Raw genomic sequence first — 27,690 nt, forward strand, 5'->3', positions numbered from 1 at the left:
CTGGAACACAGTCAGTGGACACAGACTTATGTTGATTGCAGGGACAGGGTCTTCAAAGGGCAGTCTGGAGACACCGGGTCTGGGGTTGCCATGTGGATAAGGGTCCCCATGCGAAAGAACCCTTTTAGGTGTACATGGTTTCTGGCACATTGACCGTTCCCATCCTCTCAGCCCCCTTGCGAGTGCACACCGACAGGTGCGGCCTTTCATTGATAGAGGAGGGAGATGGATGTGGATGAACAGAGCGCGATAGGCCAGTAAACTTGTCAAAGCCCCCCAATATTTTATGATACTCTTAGATGTTTGGACCTGTTGTGGACTTACAAAACATTTCTAATAACTGTTCAACTTAACTCCTTTTTTATTTAGTTTGGAAAAGTGGATGGCAATGACACTACAAATTATACTGCTGCAGTCGAGGTACTGTTTGTAGAAATGCACGGTATTGTCAGTGATCACTGCGGAATTAATCGTGAATGGCTCGAATCACACATGCAGGTATTACTCATTGAATGCGAAATACCAGTCTTCCATGAATCCACCATGTAAACACATGATATGCCACAAGCCTTTTCCTGCTGTGTAAGAGATACAGAAATAGTTTACTGGAATGAACCCAATAATAGCATTTTTATTTTTTGCACTACCTTTACAAATGTAAGCCATTGGTATGCTTTTAAAAAGTACCTTTTCGTGCAAAGTACTGACAGTACTTGTGCTTTCAAATGGGGATCAATTAGAAATGTGAACGCACATTACAGCAAAAACAGTTTGGGAAATACTTCCAAGAGAAAGAAAAGTAATTGTCCAGACGATAAATCTAAAGATGAACACTTTGGTTTCAGATTAGAATGAGTAATGTATTCAATTTGCAGGAAAATTCAATTATATTGATGTAGCGGAACAACATATTATGTTAGCTGCCTCGGTTGTCAATTCGTTTCTTGGATTATGAGGGGCGAACTGTAGCTCGAAGTTTGTGCATAACGATAATCCTAATTGGCAACACGGATTTTGAAAGGCAGGCGGCCTTGAAGTCATGCAGCTCGGTAATACATAGGCGGTGTCTTCTTCAGCAATGTAGGCCAAGCAGCCAGAATTTTCTCTGCAACAGCAGTTCTCCACTAGAGTAGACATAAGCGCACAATGATGGCAGGTACACCGGGTGGAAATGTGTTTGAGTTCAGGCTCTGGTCATTGATCCTCATGACTTTCATCTGATTCCGCATCGTCTCAACTTTTTTCTCTTTCAAGGATTTCATCTTAAAACATTCAGGCCCGTACAGGTATGGCTGAATTGTTATCATAGTTCCTAAATGGTGAAGAAGCACAGAATCAACAGTGAGGTCAATAAAAACCTTTTCTTTTAACATTGAATGTTAAAGAAAGACAAGCGAAGAAACCACCATGTTACAAAAACACACCGTGCAAAGACGAGATTAATAGGCTCAAAGTTTAAAAGTTCGCAAGGACACATGTTTAAATATGGTTTGGTAAAAACATTTGTCCATAATATAAGAAATGAAAATGACTACTGAGTTAATTCATTTTAGGCAGTATAGATGCCCGTTCTCTGTGTCGTACTTGGCAGATAACTCAACAGAGCAGAAACAAGACAGGAAAGCTCAAAATAAAATATACTGACACGAAGGAAAAAGAAACTCCAACGTTGTGTGATCAGAAAGTGTTTGTTTACACTTGTTGAGGAACTAGGCGTCTTGGCATTTCCATGGAGACACGTCAATATATTGCGCACAGAGGACGTTGACATGAGATGTGAATTGGCGTTGTAAAATGGGGCGTGAGCGTCTAGTGATGTCAGCCTTGGGGGCGGGTGATCTGAATTAGTGCCGCGAGGGTACTTGAACTTAGGGCGATAGATCAACGAATAAGATTAACACAAGATGGTGCTACCCGACCTGCCTGTCGTTTTTGCATGCGTTAACTCGGGTAAGTTGCATTGGAATTATTTTTAAGAACAATCGATGTATGCTCGGAAATGCATGCCCGATCGATTGGACCAATAACATTTCTGATTCTTTCTGCAATGTTCAGGCCTGTCACAGGTGAAACCTCTCAGCGTTTGCATTTACCAAGGGGCCATATGAGTGGCAGTGCATCTTTGTTACATCATTCTGATGGTCAGCTAGATGTTGTGTTTTGAAGATCTTGTTACATCTTAGTCTGTCTTGCTGCATCATCCTCTTCTTGTTTTGCCGCTAAGTATATGTCAAGTGTTGCTACCCAAAGGGCCTGCACAAAACGTTGTCTTCCCAAAGTGGTTTTAAGTATCATTTATTGTGTTTATCCATTTGAATTTTTATAACTCGCCGCATCCCTGAATGCCTCAGGCCTAGACCAGGTGGGGCATGACAATAATGGTGGTCACATGTGCTGCATCTCAAAGCTGTATGTTGTCACTTGCAAGGCCCAGCCGCTGACTCAATCACTCAAGTAATGCAGAATTCTCAGCTATGCCCATTCCCCTGGGGGCTAGGTGGTAGGCTGCTCAACCAGGGCTCAAGCAGTGACCTGGAGGCAGTGACACCGAAATGGCTGCCCACTCTTTACAGGGGCTCTCCGGCCACTACTCTCCAATTGTTGAGGCACAACGAGACACTAGGCGCTCTTGAGCCAAAGTGGTGCAGTCACACGCACCATAAAGAAACACAAGGATGTGGCTGGTACTGACCTGCGCATGTTCGGGTTCATCGCTAATTCATTGACTTCGCATCAAGATGCGGTTTGCATCATCGCAAACAGCGTGATGAAATAAGTACTGTTTAGGAAAAGTGTGGCCTGGAATAGTTCAATGCTAATGCAGGCTCAGAACTGGTGTGTCTGTTGGATTCCTTCTTTCCATCTACTTTTGCTCACAATGTGCAGCCTGCCTCTGTAAACAGACAGTGGAGACTTGTAACTGTTGAACCCATATGCAGCAGACTTACATTTGTTGTTGTGGGGTGTGTGTGTCATGTTTTACGACCCTTAACCTCCCCATGAAATATTACACCACAACTATTTGGTCAAGTGTTTGGTCGAAAAGAGCAGGAAGACGCTGAGTAGCAAATCGAACTTCCCTATACTGTTTGGGTCCCCATGCAGGGTCCACAAACAGTTTGTGTTTTTGGAGCTGCAAGCAGCTCATTATATAGGACCCAGGGAACCCTTGGGTCTTTGTAGTATGTGTGGGGGGGCTGTGCACCAACCCCCAGGTCAGCCCGCAGCTGACTAATTGAGCCCCTCCGCCCGGGGGGGGGGGGGACATCCTTTTGTATTTCCCTGCCTGGGTCTCCTGGGTGCAATGCACCCATATATTCTCGTGGAAGGGTGAGGTATTTTTATTACCTTACCCTTCCTGCGCTTTGATGCGCCAGACCCTGTTGTCTCCCTTATCTGTGGGGAGGAGAGGGGCGCTGACCCTGTAGGAGGACTGCTGCCCCTCTCCTAACCATGCTGCCATGAAACAACAGTTAGCTGGCTTTGCCTTGGGCAGCCCGGCGGCATTGCCCAGCACTGTTAGAGAGGAGGACGTGGAGGGAGTGGAAAGATCCCAGCGTGAGTTTGAGTTTGTATATAGTATGTACTGGATCTGGGCACAGGTGAAACCTAATGAGAGCATTCTGATAAAATGCTGGTCAGTACTGATTGCTGTTTTCAGTGCTGAATGGTTGGAGATTAAGAAAAGAGGAAAACGCCTTCAGAGCTGTTTTTTCTAGAAGGGAAGGGCTGAAAGGTGCCTGGGTACAAGGTTCAACATTCCCACTTCTGTTCCACGTTATTTTTAAAGGTGTGAAGCGCAAAACTCGTCTTGCACAGTGCAGTTCAAAACAAGTTATAAAAAGTGTGACTCACTCTGCTGTTCACATGGGGAGTAATCCACATTCTACTTTCAGGCACGCTTCCTGTATGTTGGTGAAAACTCAGTGACACATGATTGTTTGCTTTGAAGCTAATCTTTAATCGTGTATAACAAATTCACGTTTCATCCTCTTTGCTTGTAAAACACTTTCCCTCCTATTATCTCTTGCTCTTTTTTCGTAATTGCGTCTGTCTTCACTTTATGCACTCGGTCTTTGCCTCACTAGACTTAGAGCAGCCCTCACACACTCCTAAAATCTCACTAGACCCGCAGGGCAAGTTCCTTAGTTTACATGCGCAACCTAAGAGAAATGTACTCGCCCCCTTTTTGACGGGTGACAACATATTTAACAGTGGTTTCTGTAAAATGGTGCTTGTCACCATAAGCACACTTCATACTTGGTGCAGTGCCGCCACCGAAAGGCAAGCCATGCACAGAGAAACCTTGATTTACCATTTGCTGCAAACAAAGCGTGTTTGCAGTAAATGTGAAATAAAAATGTCAAACCTCGCCAGTAAGGTTGAGTACCATACAAATGGTATTCACTTCATAAAATCTCCTCACCAATACGCTTGGGCTAGTACAATTTGCGAGCCCTAACTTAGTCTTCCTTACTTTTCTGCCTTCAATCCCTTCCCCTTACACATTTTCAGTGTTTTCCTGTATTTTCTCATACTTTCATTTATTAGGTCCAAGCCCCCATCACTTCTCTGGCTTCATCCTCCCTTGATGGCTCTTTCCCCCTCTAACCCATCCACTTCCTTTCACAATTTGTTTTACATTCTCAGTCATGGTTGTCACCACGTATTCAATCTCTTGCACGTTTGTCCCCCCACTGTTTAATTTCCCTTTGCTTTCTTTTGTGACACATCTTCCTCACGTTTTCTCTCAAGTTTTTTCCTATCACCACATTATTAGCATCATTGACCTAAAAACATTTGACCTAAAACATTTGATCATTTTTTTTTTTTTGTGTGTGTTTTTTGGGACCTTTTTTTCATTCAAATCTAGTTAAATATACATCTCAGGGTGGGTAAAGGTATAGATTAGGTTGAGGGGAAGTGGTGGGCCGGGATTGCGGGGGATCTCCCCCCACATTATAGACCGATAAAAAGAACAAATAAATTCAATCAAATGTGATTAGGTCAAATGTTTTAGGTCAAATAGACCCAGACCATCACCACATCTAGCTGTCTATCCCTCGTAACGCCTTTTTCTATTGCCCTTCATTTTTCACATTCATTTGTTCTTCCAAAAACCTCCCTGTCCACTTCTAGAGTACAAAATCTAAAACATATTGGATTATCAATAAAGTCCTAACCGAAATTCAAAATCCTCAAAATGTCTCCTTTCTGCATGTAACAACCACTCTTGCCCTGAATCCTAGCATATTCAATGCAGTAGATGTGTACCTTATGACTTGGCAACAGTGCCAACTTCCTGGAAGGTTCCTAGGTGAATCATTCAACTTGACCACCTTTCTCAAAAATGGTCAAGAACCTTTTTCTAAGGACCAACTTCAATCTGTGGTTGGATAGAAAGGACCACGCACAAGCCTCTGAAGTAGTATAGAACCATGAGTTTATATGGACTTCCACAGTTGAAGAGGACTCCAACTCAACATGCTGGCTATGCCCTGGATCGGAGGCCGCCTGCCTCAGTGCAGCCCCTATCCTGGTCTGGTAATTTCTTGGTCTCTTCTCATCTAATGAAGAAATACTATGCTTAGCAAGATTTTTTTGCAACCATCTAGAGAGGGCTGGAAGTACCTAGGCTACTCAAGTAACAGGCTGCCCACCAGTTTGTCCAAAACGCTCACATTGGCAAAATAGCAGCACAGTCTTGCTGGGTGCACTAGTTTCAAGGTACAATTCGGAACACACAGAACAAAAAATACTACACATAATATATATATTTTCAAAAAAAGGAGGGAACCCCTCCCCCAAGATGGCATCACAGGATGATGTTTCATGGAAAATGATGAAACAAAAAAACGGCATCCACAACTCTTTTCCACCATCTTAAAATGTGTAAAGAAACCGAACAAGAATTGGAAACATTAGTTTGAATGCTCTTTAAGTACAGTTCCTCCCCAATGTGAATAGTCAGTTTACTTTGCATATAACATTATAAAGCTTCACAGGAGTGTGATCTAGATGCCCGCACTCTTATACTGTTGTTTAGTGTTTATCACCCATTAGCACCCTGAGAGGGAGAGTCCACCAATGGGAATGCTCGGAAACACAGGCTGTATTCACCAAGGAAAGCCCGCGTTAAAAAAATAATAATTGAAAAACCAAGTAGCACCCGTTTAGGTAAAGTACATGGGTGCTAGTGGTGATATTAACCTCCGTGGAGGTCCGACCTTGTCGGTAACAGCACCGCCAAACTCGTTAAGGGTCCCTCGCTTCACTCGGGCCCTTAACTAGGGCGGCCGGCCGTTACCGACAGGGTCGGCCCACTGCCGACATTAATATCACCTCAATAGCTATGATTGAGTTGATACGTTACATGCAAATCTCAGTTAGGGTATTTGAGTAAGAATCAGTTAAAGTGCATAATGCACAAGCCTAGTCTTTACAAAATAAAATGGATAGGGCATCAACTCTGTTATCCAAGCTGTATAGAAACTCAGAGGTTATGACATAACATGAATAATGCATCAAAGCCTAGCATGCTCAGTATGTATCCATATGTTAAACCTTGTATACACATTGCCATCGGAATATATATTAAAATATCTGACATAAGGTGCATAGTGCATGAGCTTTCCATCTGCAAATTAACATGACTAACGCCTCCGCTCGAAACAGTTCTGCCAATGCCCATAATATGAAGCATAATGAGTAGGCACATTGTTGCCAGAATAAAGTGCTTAGTGCATCAGATCATAGCAGCAGTTCTTCTGTCACTCAAGCTGTAAATAAGCACTCTGCTCACAAATTAAAGTGCATAATGCTCAGAGCTTACGACATAAAATGCATGATGCATCAGAGCCTACTATGCTCAGCACGTATCCCATATGTTAAACATTGTACACACATCACCATTGGAATATATATTGATATATCTGACATAAAGTGCTTAGTACATGCGTTTTGTAACTGCAAAAAAAGTGGTGTGTGTGTGTGTGTGTGTGTCTCTCAAGACCGCAAGTCCTGTTTACTTTTGTAAGCTGCACTCCCATCAACAGACGAAAATCCAAAATGTCCAGCAACAATTGCTCACCAGAACAGTTCACCCAGAGGGATCCAACAGAGGACGGCTGCACAGCAATCAATTTGGCTTTTAAGAAGTTAAAGTTTTATTTAGATAAATCTAACAATAAAAAACGGCTTCCCAGTCGCAAGGAGGCGGACTAACGCGTTTCACCACACTCCTGTGGCTTGTTCATATATATAATGCAATATTCCATTTCAACCAAGTCACACATGCCACAACGCCACTGTAAGCCCAGAAGGAGCCGACGATTGGGTGATCACCTCAATATCAAATGACTTAAATTCAGCAAGTCAAAGTATGGAGACATATCCCTCAACATTCAAGTTCCTACACTGATGGCCCGTCTGGGTCTCACTGCACAAAACGTGAACCAATCACAAAAATGTCAGGAGGAGACCTTGCGTGACCTTTTTCGCTGCTTGCGTCATGGAAACTAACGTCGGAAGAAGTGATTTCACAGATGTAAACCAAACTAGTTTGTGCATAAGTAAAAAAAAAAGTGTCTTAAACAGAGAAACGGTTATATTCGTTAATAACTATATTTATTTGAAATAAATAAACTATATATTTTAAATAGAGTCCTGCTGTGGCGTGCCACGGTGCAGCCTTGGTTTCCCAGAGGAACATGTAGCAGTCATTGGGTATCGCCTGAGAAAAACGAATGCAAAAACGCAGAGGACAAAAACAGCTAATTTTTTTTTATCGACAAAAATGCGGGATTTTTGCACTTTTTAAAATAAAAAATGATAGGGATTGGCTTAGGCAGTAAATTGAGTTGGGGATGTCGGGAGCTGCGGGGGTCTCCCATGCATTAAAAAAAGTGCAAAAAAAGCAAATGCAAATGCACATTTTTGGGAATTCGATTTTTTAAAATCCGTGTTTTTGACATGGTTTTTTTTTTCGTCCTTTCAGCGTAGAACCCAGTCATTGTAGGCCAGAGGAAATGCCGTTATACGCCAGTGCTGCATCATACAGCCCCTCTGGCACGATGGCTATGGTTATCATGGAGAAGATGGAGCGTCACGTACTCCAGGGCAGCTTTCACATGCAAGTGCAACTATTAATACCCACATACACACCAGATAAAGTAATCTTACACACGGCGCAGGTACCACGCACATATGTTAATCGCCTCCCCTCCTTCCCGAGGGCTGCCAACGTATGCCCAGTATAGCCTCGCGTGGGAATATACCAGTGTAGTCACAGGCACTGCCACCATATAGCAAGTGAGCCTTTGATTGCCGAATAAATATTATAATTTGTATAGTGCTTCTATACATATTCCTTCCAGTTTTTTTTACGGTGTGATAGCTGTTTTAATAGTCCCTCTTTCTGTGGTATATGTAGTGAGTATTGATTTGGCCCTGCCAGCAATCAACCTGGTAAAAAGCAGGTTTGCTCCATGGTCAAGGCGAGCATACAGCCCATGAGCTATCCACCAGAACTGCCATCATGTGCCAGATACATTTTAGTGATCCAAATAAAGTCCCTGTATGCATGCCTAGATGCTGCGAACCAATGGCCAAGGAATGGTATCTTGTGCAAGGTAATGCCTCATAGGCCAGGTTCAGTCCATATCAGCAAGCTATAGCCTCATTGGCAAGGTACGGCCATCCTATGCTAGGGGTGACACTCTAGCTTTATATGCACAGGGGCGGCTTCATGCATCGTGTTCATTTTCAAATGCCCATAGAGACCCAGTGGCCAGCACAGTGCCACAGTGTGCACAGGACTCTCTCCATCCCATGTAAAGTTACGCCCCACGTTTGAAACATTTTGCAAATTGAATAGACGAGCACAAATTTAAACAGCCAAGGAAACCATTAATGATCAATTATTACAATGTATTGTTTAGTAATGTCGGGTAAAGGCTTCGGCCTCATCCCGAGTTGGGCGGTAGCCCTTAAATGCGGCGGTAACGCTATTACCACTGCATTTAAGTGTCCGCCCAAGCATGGGTCTGGCCTGTTTAGCCCCAGCTCAGATCTGGGGGTAAACGTGCCGGAAAAATTCCCATTTTCGGGCGCTTATTGCACCGAAAATTCCCCATTGGGTCCAATGGGGAGTGGGCAATTACAGTTACCGCCCAACCCTTGGTCCAGCTATAGTGCCGGACCGGTTGGTGGTAATGCTATTAGCGCGGACAGTAACCCAGTGGTAATACCGCCGGGATACCTCCCAACTAGGGATGAGGCCCTTTGTATTTTATTCACTATCTTCTTTATTGAAACACTCAATAACTCACGACCTGTGCTAAAGTAATCTGTTCCATTTGCGTGTAATTGGATAGAATGACAACCCTTTAACAGTTTTATGTGTGCACATATGCATCATGGTTGACATTGGTACGTTCAACCCATGCATGCATGCATGCATGCATGCAGTACATACACAAATGAAACCAAAGGGGCTGTGTGTGGATGAATAAAGAAACTTCTTTTTTGATTTTATAGTAATGCGCTGGCCCGCCCTGCACATGCATTCATGTGGCACTGTGCCCTAAAGCAACACTTTGCCGAAGTTGTTAATGCATGGGACCGGTTGACGTTGGCACTGCCTCGAAGGCCAGTGGCAGTGACTGGCAGCAAGAGGTGTGTCAATGATGGTAGCTGCACCTTGCTACTCCCAAATGATGATCATGGTAGAAAATCAACTTGAACCCCTACATCAAGCCTTTCCGTGGGGGATAGGTGTAACTCATGAAGCGGTGCTCACACGCAGGTGGTCCGCCTCGCCGAGGATGGGAATCAAGGTTGTGCCTTCCTCTGATGTCTGAAGCCAATCCTTGGCAATTTCTGGCTGCCTTCCTGGGCGCTGCACGACCCTGGTATCTTCTTGCACTCTAAAGAAACAGTTTAGCCACCAGGGTTGGCCTACTCCAGGCCTCAAGGGCTGGATCCATGCTGGGTTTTCAGGAGGCCCCTCATTAATGTTCCTGAGATAAATTTGTATACAATGGGCCTCATTACACGGTAGGCGGTAACCAGGGCGCTATTAGCTCCATGGTTGCTGCCGGTATTTTACCATGTCCGCCTTGGTGGATGGCGGAATTACCGCCCTACTCCAAGGTGAGTGGGGGCGGTAATTCCCCATTCACCAAGGCTCTTCCCCATTCCCATTCTTGCCCCCATAGGGCATAATGGAATGGGGAAGGTGCTAATTACTGTACCGCAAATTGCGGTACCGTAATTCGCTCCGAGGTCCCTTTGCGGCACCCTGCTTTAACGGCTGGTAAAACCAGCCGTTAAAGTCGGGTCCCGCAAAGGGAACTCGTAGTAAGGCGGTAGGGGTTTACCGGTACCGGTTCCCTTACCGGTACCGGTAAACCCCTACCGCCTACCGTGTAATGAGGCCCAATGATTCTAAATGTATGCACATTTTTCCTCATGAATGTTGAGGGATATCCTGAAAACCTGTCAGGATTCTGACCCTGGAGGCCCGCAGTTGAACAACTCTGAGCTGACCTGTTTAGCCCAAGGCAAAAGGAAGAGTGAATGCATAAACCAAGCAAATATAACAACCAGGAGCTGCGCAGTTGCAGGGATTGAAATATTTGTGGTGAATAGAGGCTCAATGGGCCCCCCCCCCCACCCTCCGAGTATGTGATGTAGCTGAGCCGCAGGTCTTGGCAGAAAGAGGAACTTGCCTGGATTGGGCAAGAGGCGCTCAATGTCCCCATTTCCCGAACCTACAGCCCCGAGACACCAGCTACTTTTCAACACTACTTAGATTATTTTGTGCAATGGCGTGCGGTGTGAAAGCGAACTTTTAATTTCAACAATCTTTTTCAGTCAACATTTTAAACTTAGAACCATGACTAGTGGGTAATTTGAAGTGTCTTGGGAGGTGCGATACTGCTCTTACGTCGATGTCACCTGTGATGAAAATAATCGAGAAACCTGTTAAGTGTACGTTGCTCTGCTCAGCGATTTTTTAAAAATCATTTTAAAAAGTAAAACATTCATACCCATTTATTGACATTTATCCACTTCAAAAAGTGTACAGGATGGCTGCCATGAGAGGCTGTGGCAAGTGTACATGGACTGTGCCTCGCAGTGCCGTTCTCTAAACTTGCTGGCACACAGGTCTCGGCAAATTATTTTGTGTGTTCCAATTAAAAGGACATCATTAAATGGATGATGGATGTAACATGCAAATTACATGCGTGTCAAAGTGATCAGTGTCTGAATGTGCATAATTGGATGTCTTATTGTTTTAATTCATAGAAAAAGCTTATTAAAAGATCGTGCATCTCCGATGAGTTTCAGACTGCGCAGAGGGGGGTAGATTACTTTGAGTGGCTGTAGAGAAAGCAAGGCAGCCCTTGATGGAACCTTGTGCTGAGATGAGCATGTTGTTCTGGTATCTAGGTCCCGTCCGCAAACCTCTTGGGTTTTCAGGCTATCCCGGTTGCATAATATTCAATAATTGTATGTAAATTCATCTTAGAAATATCATTGAGGTATATCCTGAAAACCCGTCATGTTTCTGGCTGTCGAAGCCTGGAGTTCGACACCCCCAAGAGTTGCTAAATTTCTTCTAAAATAACACAAGCCGATGCTTGTTAGAACAGGGTAAGAAGACGCACTTGCATGCGAAGATTATGTCAGATGCCCAGGGAGAGGCATAATGACAACCACCATTTCAATGGATGCAGACATCAGTGCAGACATCATGAAGACCATGGGACAGATGGATTCAGACATGGGCTGCGGACAGTGGAAACCCAATAGGTCTGATGGATCCAGCATTGTTGCAGTCACTGTTCCCACATGTCACGGTCTTCTCTGTGACTCTCCAGGTCTAACTAATGTAATTAGCTTTCCAAGTAATTGACTCTGGATAGAACAGTCTTGAGAGTCATGACTTTGGAAATGCATCCTATATTGAACGCTGGCCTATGTCCCTGTGTCCCTATCTCAAGCACTGCATGCGGCTGCTGCCCTGCGCCAGAGGCCACACCATGTGAGTGCCCTCACTCACAATGATGCTCCATGCTGTTATTATCCTAAATGCTGCATGATGTTCAAGTGCTGCTGCCACTACCTAAGAATTGCTCCATGCTGCTACAACACCACCTGTAATAGCTCTCCATTGGCCCTTAGACTCCTGCTCCCTAGAAAGTGACACCTTTACCAATTACGAGCATGCTCATCTCAGGTGCCAGCCAGACTGTCTAATTTGCATGTCTTATATAGAGTCTCATACTCTACCTCATTAAACCGCATTTACCAACCTTTGGGAACCTATCCACCATGACGTCCACCCGTTTGGCCAATAATAATACTACCAAAGATCTTCTAGATATGAATGACCCTAAATACCCAATACCGAGTAACCCCTGCACTACCAAGGCAAGGAACACTCGTCTCCGAGCTAGGCTAGCAAAAATATTTGAGCCTCCCATCAGCTCACTTCCTACTACCACTGGAAAAAGGACTCCTAAAACCTTGCCAATCCCAACTATTGTAAGCACTAACTTATCGCACATTCGCCGCCCTAGGACTAATAATCATACTGCCCAGAATGGCAAACCTAAAGGACATCTAGCTCCCCACCAAACAATCACAATTGCTATGTGCCTTCCGTTTAAAGGAGCCTTAATAAACTCCAGATCCTTAGTAGCACACGCCACGAAAATTGCTGACCTAATCTTGAGTGATAACCTAGACTTCCTCGCCATCACCGAGACATGGCTTCACATTGCAGCAGGCCCTATGCTTATGCTAGCAGTCCCTGATGGCTACACTATCCTGAGAAAAGACAGACATGGGTCCAGAGGTGGAGGCATTGCCATTATCTGCAAATGCAGCCTCTCTATGAGACTAGCCACCCCGATCGACACTCAGTCTTGTGAAGTATTATCACTTAAAGTACCTCTGACTAATGTCCAAACCCTCAATATCCATCTGATATATCGCCCACTGGGCCCAACAGGGACATTTGAGGAGGATATTAACAGCATTTTATCTAGCAATCTTAAAAGCTCAACACAAGTACTTCTACTTGGTGACTTTAATATGGGCTTCAATGACCCTTCAGACCAGCCTGCCTCAGCATTAACAAATACTCTGTCAGAACTTGGATTCACCCAGAGAATCAAAACATCCACCCATAATAAAGGTTGAATACTTGATTGGGTGGCAGGTTATAACTGCGATGCCAATGTCCTTTCCATCTCACCGCTAGCCTAGACTTACCACTACTTACTCTCATTCATGCTCTCTACCAGCAGACCTCCACCCCCACTGACACTAACGAACTCCAACCTTCCCAATTCAACTTCTCCAAAGTATCTATTCTTGAGGTGGAAAGAATTATTCTGTCCCTCAAACCCTCCAACTATCAGGGTGATCTCTGCCCTGCACAGCTTATCAAGGATGCAGCTCAAGATCTGTCACCATTTATAACTAAGCTTATCAATGGGTCCTTTGCTACCGGTATCATCCCTACTAACATCATACAATCTTGGGTACTCCTGCTCCTAAAAAAAACCAACCTTAGATCCATCCACTCCCACTAACTATAGGCCCATTACAACAGTGCCCTTTCTCCCAAAAATTCTGGACAAGGTAGCCTATACGCAAATACAAAAATATCTGGAAGTACACCAGCTATTAGGTCCCAGACAATCAGGCTTCCGTCCACAACATGGAACGGAGATGGCCCTCATCGATCTTAAGACTCAAGTTGATGAGTTTATGGAAAATGGTAAATCAGCTCTGCTCCTCCTCCTAGACCTCTCGCCGGCGTTCGACCTGGTTGACCATACAATCCTATGCAACCATCTCGACACAGCAGTACATTTCTTCAAGGATGCCATTACCTGGATCAGATCCTTTCTTAGCGGCTGAACAATGAGGGTCTTCTCGCCCTTGGCAGCAGCTGACCCCATACCCATCACCTGCGGCGTGCTTCAGGGATCTTGTGTCTCGCCCACATTGTACAACATTTTCACCAAGCCCCTTTTCGATGATCTGGATCATCTCGGTATCGCCTACACTAACTGTGCAGACGATACCCAGATTCTCCTCCCACTTTCAGGAGATTATGACAAGGATTTGGCCTTGGTGAATAGAGCGTTTATCATCATTCAGGCATGGATGGCCACACATGGTCTATGCCTGAATGATGATAAAACAGAAATCATCATTCTGGGCACACCCACTAACCTAAAAAAACTAGGACCCGACTAGTCTTCATTCATAATTGACGGCAAATGCATTAAGGTAGAACAAGAGGTAAAAAAACTAGGTTTTTCTCTTGACTCAATTCTCTCCTTTGCCAAAGAGGTTAACTCATTAGCGACCACCACAGTTTACACCTGTAAACTTATCAGAACTGGTAAGCCATTTCTCTCTAACAGCAGTTGCACCACCCTGGCCAGAGCCCTTATCCTGTCCCGCCTGGACTACTGCAACGCCCTCTACTTAGGTTCTACCAAATCTACCGTCAAAAGAATCCAAACCCTACAAAATAATGCCCTCAGAGCGGCATTAGGCATTCCCAGAAGAGCTCACATTTCAGAGATTAGTCGTCGGAGCAACTGGCTTAGGACCAATGACAAAATCCTCCTAAAAACCCTGTCGCTCACTCATGAATCTCTTAATAATGCTGCCCCAATATACCTTGCTGAGAGATTTCATAAACAGACATCCCTGAGACCTTTCAGATCAGCGAACAGGGACCAAATGTCCATATCGAGATTCAAACTTTCCACGATTGGAGGCAACAGTTTCCCCGTGAACAGGGCCAAATTCACTCATGAATCTCTTAATAATGCTGCCCCAATATACCTTGCTGAGAGATTTCATAAACAGACATCCCTGAGACCTTTCAGATCAGCGAACAGGGACCACATGTCCATATCGAGATTCAAACTTTCCACGATTGGAGGCAACAGTTTCCCCGTGAACATGGCCAAATTATGGAATTCTTTGCCTCCTACACTAAGAATAGACCAATCTTATCAGATCTTTAGAACTAACATCATCCTGTGGCTGAAATCCAATGACCACTAAATGCTATGATACCGAATCCTGTACAGCAACTAGCAGGGACATCCTATTAACGTTAACAACAACATTCTATGCTTTCTATACAATGCATCCTCCTAGAGTCTCATTATTGGCTATCCCTTCGGGGTAACCATATCCCGTCACACATTGCCTGCAATACTTGTTAACTTCATGCCTTTTCTACATTATCTGTAAACCTGTGTATATACCTTTCTTTGCACCTATTTGTAAACACTTGTATATACCTTTTCTGTAAGTAACGTTTTTGTAAATAGGTATCTATATACCACCTCAGTTCCTGTAACTAAGCTTCGCATATCCTTGTAACTGCTTTGCCCTGTTACCCCTGGGTCTGACGCGCATTATAAATAATAAAACAAACAAACATCCAACCACTGGAATTGTGTGGGGAAACCCTGCAAACCAGTGTTTTTCAGCTTGTCATGCCATTGCAGAAGGATATGTGCTGCCTTCAAAAAGCAGAATTATCACGTGGAAGAATAAATGGTATAAAAAGTGAAAACCTCTTTTTTTACTTAATCGAAAATAAAAGGTTGCTTTAGAAATACTGCTCTGAGTCCGCTCAGAGCAGTCTTTCTAAAGCAGCCTGGATGCACACGAGTGCATGCAGTGTCTGACGGGCGTGGCTGTGCTAGAGAAGGGAAGTCGCGGGCATCCCAGGTAGTGTACTGTTGTGTTTAGTGTGTGTGTGTTTTTGTGTCGGTTTGTATGTTCGTGTGACTGTGTAGGGGAGAGGGAATGTTTGGGGGAGTGGTGGCGAAGTGTTTGTGTTTACGTGTTTTTGTGTGTCAGTGTAGTGGGAAGTTGAGGGGGAAAGTTTTGGATGGGGTAGTGAGGTGACGGGGGAGCAAAGAAGAGGGTTGACACCCCCAGATTTTTAAGAAATCATGCAGATTGGTAGAAGGTTGGGTGGTTGTTCAGCTTTCCGCAGGCCCTGGGGGTGATGCCGGATGCACCCTGCCCCTGGAAAAAGGCTAATTCCGCATTGTAAGGCCACACAAAACGTGCCCCAATTCTTTTTATACGTAGCCTTCAAAATACAGAATTATCACACAGAACCATGTAATTCAGGCATATGCCCTCATTATGAGGTTACCGGTAGGCCGCCAGTGCTACCGGCGGCCTACCTGCAACCTCGGCTTAGTTTCCACCGCCCGAAATACTCGTAATATCAGGATATTACGGGCGGCAGAGGAACGATAAGTTCCCATTCCGGTGGAGTACGATAGGCAGGGGTCAAGTCCTAAAAATGAAAGTGGGGGGACTCGTCAACAAACGCAATGGGATGTGACATTGTCAGAAATTAGCATATCAAGGTGAAATATGCCCATTTCATTAAATTGGCTTTGCATAACCACCCAAATTGGACGAATGGCATTTGCCTTTCAAAAAATCAACACACACACACAAAACCAAGAAAGGATATTTTCTTCTAATAGTGTTTTTGAAAATTTTAAAAGGTGTGCAAGTTTTAAACTCGAAGAACCAATACAAATGTTTTCCCTGGGATTTGCAGTACCAAAATAGGATATTTCACCTTTAGTTTGATATTTTTCATCAGGTTATTTAGTGCACTGGTGAAGTCTCTGGCCTACAACTCTGCCAACTGTGGTTTGATCCCCGAGGTCGTATTTAATTCATCAATTCAAAGAGGACTTTTAATGTTTCTCATTTTAGCTGTGGGGACTGAGTCCACCCTCTGAATAAAGTGGGTGGACTCCGTCCCCCCGCGTGTACCCTCGACTTGAGCCCTGACGATACGACTCAATGGGAACACTGAAACACTGACACAGTTGATAATGGTGTCACCGCGAAAGTGAAAAGTCTGCCAGTATTTGAAGGTGCCTGTCGTTCACTGCCCTTAGCGGCAGACTTGTAGTTTGCCGGTCCGGCAAACTTATAATGAGGGCCTTAGTTTCACTCCAAAATGGTCAGATATCCGAACTTACATCCCTTCTGCAGGATACCACAAGCAACTCCAGAGATGCTTGGTCTCGTTTGGCATCATAGGTTAACTGGCAATGGGTCTCCATTGCACAGCCAGCTCAGGACCAGCACCTGGGCATGCCCTTCCCAATTAGGGGGACTTATGCTAAACTGAAGAACTTGGATTATAGGCACATGTAGGGTTTGCCTAGACCCATGTTATCTGAATTTCTCTATCGTTCCTTGATAGACTTTGTTTACCTCCTTTTCTGTCGGCATGTTACCTGGGCTGCTATGGTGTGGCTGGGAAATAATTCCAGAACATTAACTCTTTGCATGCAGAAACTAAACCAGTATTGTCTTTGAATCACCATTTCACCACCTATGTTCTTCTGCAGCTGACTCCACTCATTTTCCCTCTCGGCAGATCCTCTGTGATTGTACCAAAGCGCGACGCGAGGTGGATTATCACTGGCGGGCTTCTGGGGGTCCTCACATCGTCCGGATCCTGGACATCTATGAAAACATCCATCGTGGAAAGAGATGCCTCCTCATTGTCATGGAATGGTACGAGTCCTTCATTATGCGTTGGCTGGGCGCAAAGAGGGCAGAATAAACATCATATACTGTGCTACCACCCCCAGTAGGGAACACTGCTTGTGGCACAGTTTACATTTACCAGCTGCAGCATCATGCATCCTTTCTTGAGCTGTGTTCTTCCAGGTACTCCTTTGCACCTGCACTTTAATGTTCTTGCACACTATCCCGCTACCTTCTTCTGACTACAGTGCACAAAATCAGCCCCGTTTGAATGATGACATTTAAGGCGAATCCCTCAAATCCAAAACGGTCCCATGTGTTATCCCGCAAAAATATCACCATACAAGAATGGCGCTATATTTTTGCAGCAATATTAACCCATTAAACCTACACAGGGATGCAGTTGCCCTATCAGTAACCGCAGCAATGTTTTATTCTAATAGATGCCCCATTCTCGGTTTCCATTCAGCAGGGCGACCTGATTGGCCAGGGTTTATTTATCCATGCCTCAGACAAACGGATCTCTGGCCACTCGGAGCGCATAGCGTGGTCTCCCACAAGTTTAGCTCCATCACACGCAGACCTCTCCCATCCAAGCCAGCGGCTGCTTAGGTAATGTCAGCAACTCTGACGAGACCAGTAACCTAAAGGTGTACACCAGAGTGTCCGCATTCTGTACAAATACATATATTTATATATATATATATAGATATATAATCAAATGGTTTCAATGAACAACAACAAAACCTGAAGAAGGCTCCAGTTATGGTTTATACAGCCATTTGAAAAGAAGCCTGTCTCAACCACCACATACACTGCTCATGCCATCTCATGAATCCGATCTGTTGGACACAAACCTTTGTTGTGAGCAACACGCCGAAACCACAATATATGTGCTATAGCTCGTCTCTCTGCATGTAGGCTGTGAGTCCCACGGTTCACCTCACAGACCCTGTTGTCATAAGCTGCCATTTAAGCCCCCTCTGCCGCTCTGCACCACTCCACCAACCGTTGCTTTCTTGAATGTGCCACGACCTCATAGGTGTCCCTGCATCTCCCGACACTGCTGGCGCACTGCCCACCCTCCCGTTGCTCTTGCCCCCTCAGTGTCCTTCATCTCTCATTGCTTTGGATGTTGTGGCTCCACTCGCTCTGCTGGCAGTCCAGTCCCTTTCTCCCTGGTCCCTTCACGGGTCTTGTGCGCACTGCGATTCCTCTTGCGTTTTCCAAATCCCGCCCCTCTACTCTGGGATTCATTCCATCCAGTTATGGATTCAGTCATCTGCTGCTCTTCCGTGCTTCAACACTTTAAGGCTTTAATGCATGTGCTTCTCTGGATGCCCCCTGGTAACACCTGGTTGGTACAACGCCACCCCCACTAGTGATTTTCTTTTTTGTTCTAGCATGCAAGGTGGGGAACTATTCACACGAATCCAGCACCGCGGAGATGCTGCCTTCACAGAGAGAGGTACGGTGTGACATGCAGACAAAGTTTGTGGTTGGCATCTCGGAGGAGGATGTGATTGTTCTGGGGGAGACAGCAATGTCATGGGTTGGAAGGGAAGGTGTCTGGTCCATGTCTCCTTGAGGACAAGGAGGTTAATCCTGGAAATGAGAGATTTCTGGGAGTTAACATAGAGGTGGGGGGGTGTGTTCAGAGGAAGCGTGGCAAGGCGGCTGTAGTGTATTCCTACAGCAGGGAAGAATGGGGGAAATGTGCTGGGGGAGGGGGTATTTTAATGGCTGGATATGCATATTGCAAGTTTGCAGTGTTGGCATTAATGGGAGTCTGGATATTGTATTTCAGAGGCGTCAGAAATCATGAGAGACATTGGCTCAGCCATTCAGCACCTCCATGCAATGGACATCGCCCACCGAGATGTAAAGGTAAGTGGAGGGTGCCCAGCTTTTGGAGTTAAAGGTCCAGGTGATCTGCCATCCTATTGGTTCCTTATGGTGATGAGAAGGAGCTCACTGGAGAGCCAGAGTAGCTGATCTTTCGAAACTCCCTCTTCTGCTCTGCACGGTAAGTGGAGCACTTTCAAGCCAACGTTTACTGAAGTTTGCAAAAGAAGTTTGATGACTATATAATGGCCTGTATAGCAACGTCTGCATTCACTGATATTAAAAAATCTCAAATGCCTTAAACGCATTTCCTGCAGAGTCAAAGCGTCCATGAGATGTTATTCACAGTACAGACAGCAGCGGGCTTTCTGTGATGACGCCCCTAAAGCAGCCCTGTGCTTCCAAACGAAGCTTAGGCAGTACACAATGGTTAAGTATAGACACTTTGGAATGAGTAGACATGAGCCATCTGTAGACGCTTGAAGGGTCACTTTCAGTTCGCATCTGCGGGATGAAAGCCAGGCGTTCTCCTGATGACTAACACTCGCAGTTACTTTTCAGCATTTTTGCTTTTTTTACCTTCCAGCATACCTCGATAAATTACTTCTATGTCCTGTCCTGTTTTCATGTTCTGGTGAGCCTGTAGAAACCACTTCCTGCCCTTGCGTTGCCTTCTGTCTCTGTGCACAAGGAGGTTTCCTGTGCCCCGATGTGTGCATGATTCACACATCCCTTTGAGACATGAATTTCAAAAGTATGTGGCTCCTTCCATTGCAAAGGCACTACATGCAGAATGTGTTTCAGTACCTCAGTTCTAGAGTGCAAATGATTGTGTAGCTCAAGTGTGTTCCTTTCTCAGCCAGAGAACCTGCTGTACACATCCCGGGAAAGCAAGGCCGAGCTCAAGATCACCGACTTTGGCTTTGCGAAGGAGACCACCATGCAGAACACCCTACAAACCCCCTGCTACACGCCCTATTATGTGGGTGAGTTCTTCGATCGGTGTTATCTTTGCTGCTATGTGTGTGATCCCTGATAGCATCATCATATATACCTTATTTCAAATGTAAATCCATGAAGGTGACACACAGACACACCAGTGAACATACATTAGACAATGAAGACTTGTGCATGGAGTATTAAGATCAGGGCAAACCTACATATGCCTATACTAAAATTGCCTAATGGCTCAAGACAATTCCTGCGCCAAACTGCCCGTAGGATAAAATCAAGGCAAGCGATATGTTCCTTAGATCATTTATAACTGTGTCAGGGGTTCTGGAGCGTCATGACATTTTTGTCTCCTTATTCAAGCTCTGTGTATATACTTGTAGACAGCATAGATTACGAAAAGTGCTGTCTGTATATCTACACAAGAAAAGAGCACCAGAAAAGCAACGTATAGAAAATTTGAATACAATTTATTTGAGATGAGAAGCTCTAAAATATTATATAGTGAACAAAAAAATATAAAAATGTGCAGTGTTTTCTCTCCTATGGGCAGATGTGTGACGTTCTGAGACGATATGTAGTCTAGCACTTTTCTATCTGTGCCCAATTTGGGGGAAGCCCAGACACAGACTCAATAGCTGAAGGGGCTGAAAGCCATCTTGCCCACGATGTTCTGCTGGTTGATTTCTAGATGTAATATAGCATTCGGTGTTCTTTTGGGTGGCAGGGGGTACATGCATCCTACATTTTTGAGAAACGTGTTCTCGGTTACTCCCAATCTAATGGATCTGATATAGCCCCATAGATCAGCGCCGATGGTCGTAGCTGCCCTTGCCTGAATATTATGTATTTCCAAAGCTGGTGAAAGAAGTGCACCTTTGCCCTGTTTGTGAAAAGTGTTGACCCAGCGTTGCTGTGCCTTTCCAAAGTAAGGAAGTACTTCTCGAGTTGACCTGACCAGCATCCATTGCTCATAAAACGAATGCCTAGGTAGTCAACGCTATCTACTTGTTCTATCGCTTTGGCATCAATTGTAATATGTAGATTAAGTCTCTTTCTTGTCACAGGGAGAGAAAGGACGATAGATTTGGTTTCACTAAAATGTAGGGCGAGTCGGTCTTGATGTAACCTTCATGGAAGGCTTCTACTTGATTTCTTAATCCCGCTGGAGTAAGTGATTGTAAAATTGCATCATCTGCAAATAGAAGTCCTGGTATCCTATCGCTCCCCAATTTAGGCGCATCCGAGAAGAACGCCACTAGTTCAGTCACCAGTAGATTTATACAAAATGCAGAAAAGAGACCGGGCGAGGACAAAGCCTCGTCTCACCCCCTTGCTAATGCTAATGGCTGTAGTAAGATCACTAGGCAAATTACATCTGACTTTGTTTTCATAAAGAGCCATAATGGCTCTAAGCAGATGCAGGTGGGGTGCCTAGCTTGTGCAAGATTTCCCACAATCTGGACCTAGGGACTGCGTCAAAGGTGCATTTCAGATCAACAATTGCCTGATACCCTTGCTTTGTTGCCTTCTCTGGTCGTGCTTTTGGTCATTGGTGTAATACTTAAGGGAATCCTTCAGCCAGTATACCCTTCTACAGGTGAGGTTGAGTCCTTTCATTAAAGGTACACCATGGCTGTTTCAACAACACCTGACCAAGAACTAATTACAATGGACGCACAGACCTCACAGTACTCTGCTACTATTGAAAGATGCCAGCCCATTTGCCGGCTACCCACATTCTGCACAGCACTCCACTGCTCTTGAACTAGGCCCACTCTTTAAACAATAAAATGAAAAATGAATGTTGAATAATACAATTTGTATTTATTTAGTTGGGGATTTGCAGAGTACAACATTCTTCAAATCTGTTTGGGCTCTTCCTATATGGCACCGAGCTTACAGACAGTGAAGACTTCCCTGATTTGCAGGTACATTACAGTAGCCGTGCCGGTATCATTTATTTTCCGGCGCCCGGGAATGGGCAATTACCAGGTAATTACAGCCCCCCCCGGACCCGGTAATTGCCCATTCCCGGCCGCTGGAAAAAAGTGCTCCCCATTCCCATTGAGCCCCACAGGGCTCAATGGGAATGGGGAGGCCGGATGCACAGGCACCATTCTGAATGGTGTCGATGCATCCGACATGGACTGCTCGTAGTTTGCCGGTTCGGTAACTACTTTACCGGCAAGCTTACCGTCACCGTAGTTACTGGACCGGCAAACTTATAATGAGGCCCAGAGACTTTTAAGGTGCCCATGCAGCTTTGAGGTGCATTTCCTTAAATAAAAAAAATCATTTTTACATATCCAAGATCTGTCTCGTGTCCATCGCTCTCTAATTCTTTTGACAATAAGGTTCTAAAGATTCAAACGTCTATCCTGGTCGCTCACTCACCATCTCCTCTGACCTCTGTTTGCCCTTTCCTTTACCTCTTGTCTGTTTCATCTGCTCCTATCCCTAGTCCTCTGTATCAGTGGACTCACTGCTTCTCCTTACCAAAAGTGGCTTTCCTTTTAACCAGTGCCCAGTTAATGTGACCAAGGATCTCCTATTTCGAGGGGATTGGTTCCTCCGACGTATTCCATATCTATGACAGGTAATCACCACAGCTGTGCTGCTTTGGAAAATTTTCGGCGTCTGCGTCCTGCGTCGATGACGTTACCGGATGTTATAAGTAGGACGCAAGACGCCCGTAGCCTCAGTTCTGTTTTTTACACGAACGTGTTCGCTTCGGAGATCTCGGAGCGCCTTGGTTCTTCTGAGTTATATTCTTTCGGTTCTTCGAACTTGTTCATTTGTGAAGATATCATGTCTTCGTCTTCGACCCCGCGGCCGGGTTTCAAGAAGTGTTGGGACTGTGGTTCCAAGATGTCTGTGACGGACCCGCACAATGCCTGCCTGTGGTGCCTCGGTGAGGACCACGCCACAGATGATTGTGACGATTGCCAGTCGTTAACATCGAAGGCCTTGCGGGAGAGGAAGAAGATTTCTGTCGGTAGGGTTTGCAAGCCCCGAAAGTCGAAATCCGCTGGGCTTTCGACCGACGATTCGAGGGGCGACTCTCCACGTCGTCGGCGTAAGTCCAGGGGGTCTCGGTCCCGGAGTGGTTCCCCCATTCCTCTGCCTCTTCGAGGCACTCACGGAAGCGCCGTCACCGGTCGCCTTCGCCGTCCTCGTCCGAGGACTCCGCCCGTCGGCGGGTTGCTTGTCCCAACAAGCACTCTTCTCCTGTGGAATGGGATGCTTTTCGTACGTAGATGGCGATATTTCAGTCGCTGGCCTCCGTTTCGTCCGGGCCTGCGAAAGAAGCTGGCAGGGAACGTGCTAGGGCCGCAGCTCGCACGCCTTCGGGCTCAGGTGTCGGCGCGATCATCGGGAACCTTCGAGGTCCCGATCGGACAAGGTGGTTCCCTCTAGCCATGCCCGCTCCAGGTACCGATCCTCGACGCCCTCGAGACCGTCGGAGCTTGTGAAGTCTTCGAAGAAGACGTCGATGCCATCAGCGCCATGTCCGTCGAGGGACTCTCTCGAGAGGCTCCGCCTACGAGGAAGTAATTGACGCCATCGGCGCCGAGGCCCTCGATGGACACGCTCGGGGCTCCTCCCTCGAGGCCTGTGTCGAAGCCATCGGCACCATGCTCGACTTCGACGCTGATTCTGTCAACGCCCTCGATGCCTTTCGAGGATGCTTTATCGGAGTTCCCCCATGCATCGGTGGAAACCCCGAGGAAGGCCCTGAAGAATCCGGTGAGACCTCTCTTTGAGCCTTTTTCTGTGCCCTCCTCAAGGAATTTATTCCAGCCTCTGGATTATATTTCTGAGGTGGAGGAAGGGTCTGAGGAAGGTTTGGTTCCGGATGAGGTTCCTGACGAAATATTGTCTGGTCATAGCTAGATTGAAGACTTGCGTCAGTCTTTGCCCGACGCCAGTGGTCTTGATACCTCCCTGGAGGTTGAGTTTAGCAGGCCTGAGCCTGGTACGCATGCTGACTCTTCATGCAGGCAGCTGATGTCGAGGGTGACAGAGTACTTGGGGTGGTCTGTGCCACCAGTAGATTTTCTGCAGGCTGACCTGACAGATATCTTGGACCAAGGTCCACCAACTGACCCGGTACTGCTATTCCATATGGCCTTGCAAGGAAGGGTGGCGGCAGCTTGGACTGCTCCGGAGAGTCTCACGGCAGTGGGTAAATTGTTGCCGAAAAAGTACCGCCCAGCCAGTGGTGACCCCGGCTACTTGTCCATGCACCCTACTCTGGCGAGTTTGGTGGTGCAGGCGGCTATAGCCCCAGCAAAACAGGCGTCATACCATACCATCCCTCCTGACAGGGACGACAAACGTTTTGACGGTTGGGCGAAGAAAGTCTTTTCTTCAGGGGGTATGGCTTTGAAAGCAGCCAACTCTGTGTGTGCCTTAGCATGTTTCACTCACGCTCTGTGGAATTGTGTTTCATTGGCGGCTGAAAATATTCCCGAAGGGGCGGAATGGGATGGCTTTCTTGCCCTTGTACAGGATGGCAAGGATGCCATGTGTGAATCCGTTCAGTCGGGTCTGGACGTGGCAGACTGTGTCAGCTGGTCCATGGCGGCGAGCACCGCGATGCGCAAATTTGCGTGGTTGCGGAAGTCAGGGTTTGCTCTGGATGTACAAGCCCGGCTTCTTAACATGCCCTTTGATGGTGACCATCTTTTTGGCAGCAAGGCTGACGAGAGCCTTGAGAGGTTGCAGACCTCCAAAGCTGCAGCAAAGTCGTTGAGCGCTGCAGTTTGCCAACCTCTGCCTTTTCGTCCTATGGGACAGAAATGGAGGGGGGTGGTTCCTTTCAATACTACTCTTCCTTTGGTAGATCGAGTGGAGCTGCAAGTCAAAGGGGCCAACGTAGGAGTACCAGAGGTGGAAAACAAGGTACTCGAGGTGCCAAGGCCACTCGGGCAGTTGCCTCTTTGCCCTCAGGCACTGCCGCAGCCGCTTCAGATCAGTCATGAGGCCATGTCCCATGGTTCGCAGGTTGGGGGAAGGCTGGCTAAGCATCTTGTAGAATGGCGTGCCATTACTTCAGATGTGTGGGTTCTGGAGATCATAGCCCACGGCTACTGTCTTCCTTACCGGCAGAGGCCTCACGACAATCCGCCAGGGAATCTCTCTTTGAAGAGTCCAGATCTGCTCCCTGCGCAGGAAATCAAATCCCTGCTGGAGAAAGGTGCCTGTAGCAGAGAGGAACAAGGGAGGCTATTCCCCTTTTATGTCGAAAAACGACGGGGGATTGAGACTCATCATGGACTTGCGTGATTTGAACAACCTCCTCAGGAAGGACAATTTCAAGATGGTTACTCTCTCTCAAGTCCCCCAGGCCCTTCAACTTCAGGACTGGTTGGTGTCTCTCGACCACAAGGACGCTTGTTTTCATGTGCCGATTCATCCCAAGCACAAGAAGTACCTGAGGTTCGTGGTTGGTGACTCGCACTTTCAGTTTCGGGTCCGGCCGTTCAAATTGACCTCCGCCGAGGGACTTCACCAAGCTCATGGTGGTGGTGGCAGCGTATCTCAGGAAAGGGGGGACTCACTTCTACCCCTACCTGGACGATTGGTTGATCAGGGCGCGCTCTCCCGAGCAAGTCCTGGATCATCTTGTCAGTCACCTGCTACTCCCTTCACAGGCTGGGCTTCTCCCTCAACTTGAAGTCCCACTTGATGCCAACACAGCGGCTCCAGTACATCAGAGCAGTGCTCGACACATCCCTGGGGCAGTGTTTCCCTCCCGAGCTGAGGGCTCATCACATTCTGCAGATGGTGCACAAGTTTCAACTTGCCCAGAGTCTCCCGGCGTTTGAGTTCTTGAGGTTGCTCGGCCTCATGGCATCCTGCATTCTTCTGGTGCCAGAGGCACGGCTGCGGATGAGATCTCTGCAGTGGGCTCTCAAGATGCAGTGGTCACAGTCCTCCAGCAGGATGTCGGATCCCGTTCAGGTGCCGCCCTCGGTCGCCTAGGACCTTCTGTGGTGGGCCGTCGAAGGTAATCTGATGAAGGGGACTCCGTTTTGGCTACCCTGGCCGGAGGTGACGATCGTGACAGACGCATCCCTCACGGGTTGGAGAGCTCATGCCAACGAGTTGACAGTCAGCAGTCGTTGGTCTCCGTCGGAGTCCAGACACCATGTCAAACTGTTGGAGCTGAGGGCCGTCAGGCTTGCCCTGAAGGCTTTTCTGCTGACTGTGAGAGGGAAGAATGTCCTGATTCTGATGGACAACACTGTGGGCATGCACTACCTCAACAAAAAGGGCGGGGGCAGGGTCACTTCCTCTGTGCAGACAGGCGATGCAGCTCTTGTCCTGGCCCATCCAGCAGGAAATTTCGATCTCGGCAGTTCATCTGGCCGGAGACAAAAACGAGACGGCGGGTGCTCTGAGCAGGCAGAGCACAATCTCTCACGAGTGGGAGCTGGCTCAGGAGATTCTCCTGGAGATCTTTGCCCTTTGGGGGACCCCACAAGTGGATCTCTTCGCCACCAGTGTCAACCGGAAGTGTGAAAGGTTCTGCTCGCAGGAATTTCCTCCAAGAGGAGCCATAGGGGACGCGTTCGTGGTGGAGTGGTCCTTCCCACTGCTGTACGCGTTTCCTCCAGTCCCCGTCATTCCGCAAGTGCTGCGGAGGTTACGGAGGTTTGGTTCCCGGATGATCCTCATTTCCCCGGCATGGGCCCGGAGAACGTGGTACCCAGACCTTCTCGACTTGTCCATCTGCCCTCCACGCCGTCTTCCCTACCGAGATGATCTGCTCTCACGGGAGCGGGGGTCAGGTTCTCCATCCAGAAGTCAGATCCCTCAACCTTCACGCTTGGCTTCTGAAAGGTTGAGGTATAAGGATTGAGACCTCCCTGAAGACGTGATGGAGGTGTTGCTTTCGGCCAGACGGCCTGCAACAAAGTACCTGTACCGTTGCCGTTGGAAAAAGTTCTGCAACTGGTGCAGGGTTCAGAATGTGGATCCTTTTTCATGTGACATTCCTGTGGTTCTGTCTTTTTTGCTTTCCTTAGCCCACAAGATCCTGCAAGTGGGTACCATTAATGGTTACCTGGAGGCGCTGTCCATATTTAAGCGCTCGTCTGAGGAGTGTTCTTATTTTAAGATTCCTTTAATTTCTCAGTTTCTGAATGGGCTCACTAATGTGTTTCCACCGTCACCTTTCCAGGTGCCCGGTTGGGATCTGAACCTGGTTCTAATATTCCTAATGGGTGCTCAATTTGAGCCCTTACATTCTTGTCCTTTAAGACTGTTAACCCTTAAAACTGTATTTTTAGTTGC

General features: G+C 46.5%; 1 protein-coding gene across 5 annotated transcripts in view; it reads left to right on the forward strand.

Annotated features, from left to right (window-relative positions):
• Nucleotides 1–27,690, forward strand: part of MAPKAPK3 (MAPK activated protein kinase 3) — a 514,657-nt gene that overhangs the window by 349,235 nt on the left and 137,732 nt on the right. For all 5 annotated transcript variants that reach the window (XM_069644064.1, XM_069644065.1, XM_069644066.1 and 2 more), the window contains 4 exons: nucleotides 17,477–17,616; nucleotides 18,993–19,057; nucleotides 19,397–19,476; nucleotides 20,294–20,420. In XM_069644064.1, coding sequence (XP_069500165.1) covers nucleotides 17,477–17,616; nucleotides 18,993–19,057; nucleotides 19,397–19,476; nucleotides 20,294–20,420 — 412 coding nt within the window. The remainder of the gene's footprint in view (nucleotides 1–17,476; nucleotides 17,617–18,992; nucleotides 19,058–19,396; nucleotides 19,477–20,293; nucleotides 20,421–27,690) is intronic.

This window comes from Ambystoma mexicanum, chromosome 2p, assembly GCF_040938575.1.
Source record: "Ambystoma mexicanum isolate Mex_15411 chromosome 2p, UKY_AmexF1_1, whole genome shotgun sequence".
Taxonomy (NCBI): Eukaryota; Metazoa; Chordata; class Amphibia; order Caudata; family Ambystomatidae; genus Ambystoma; species Ambystoma mexicanum.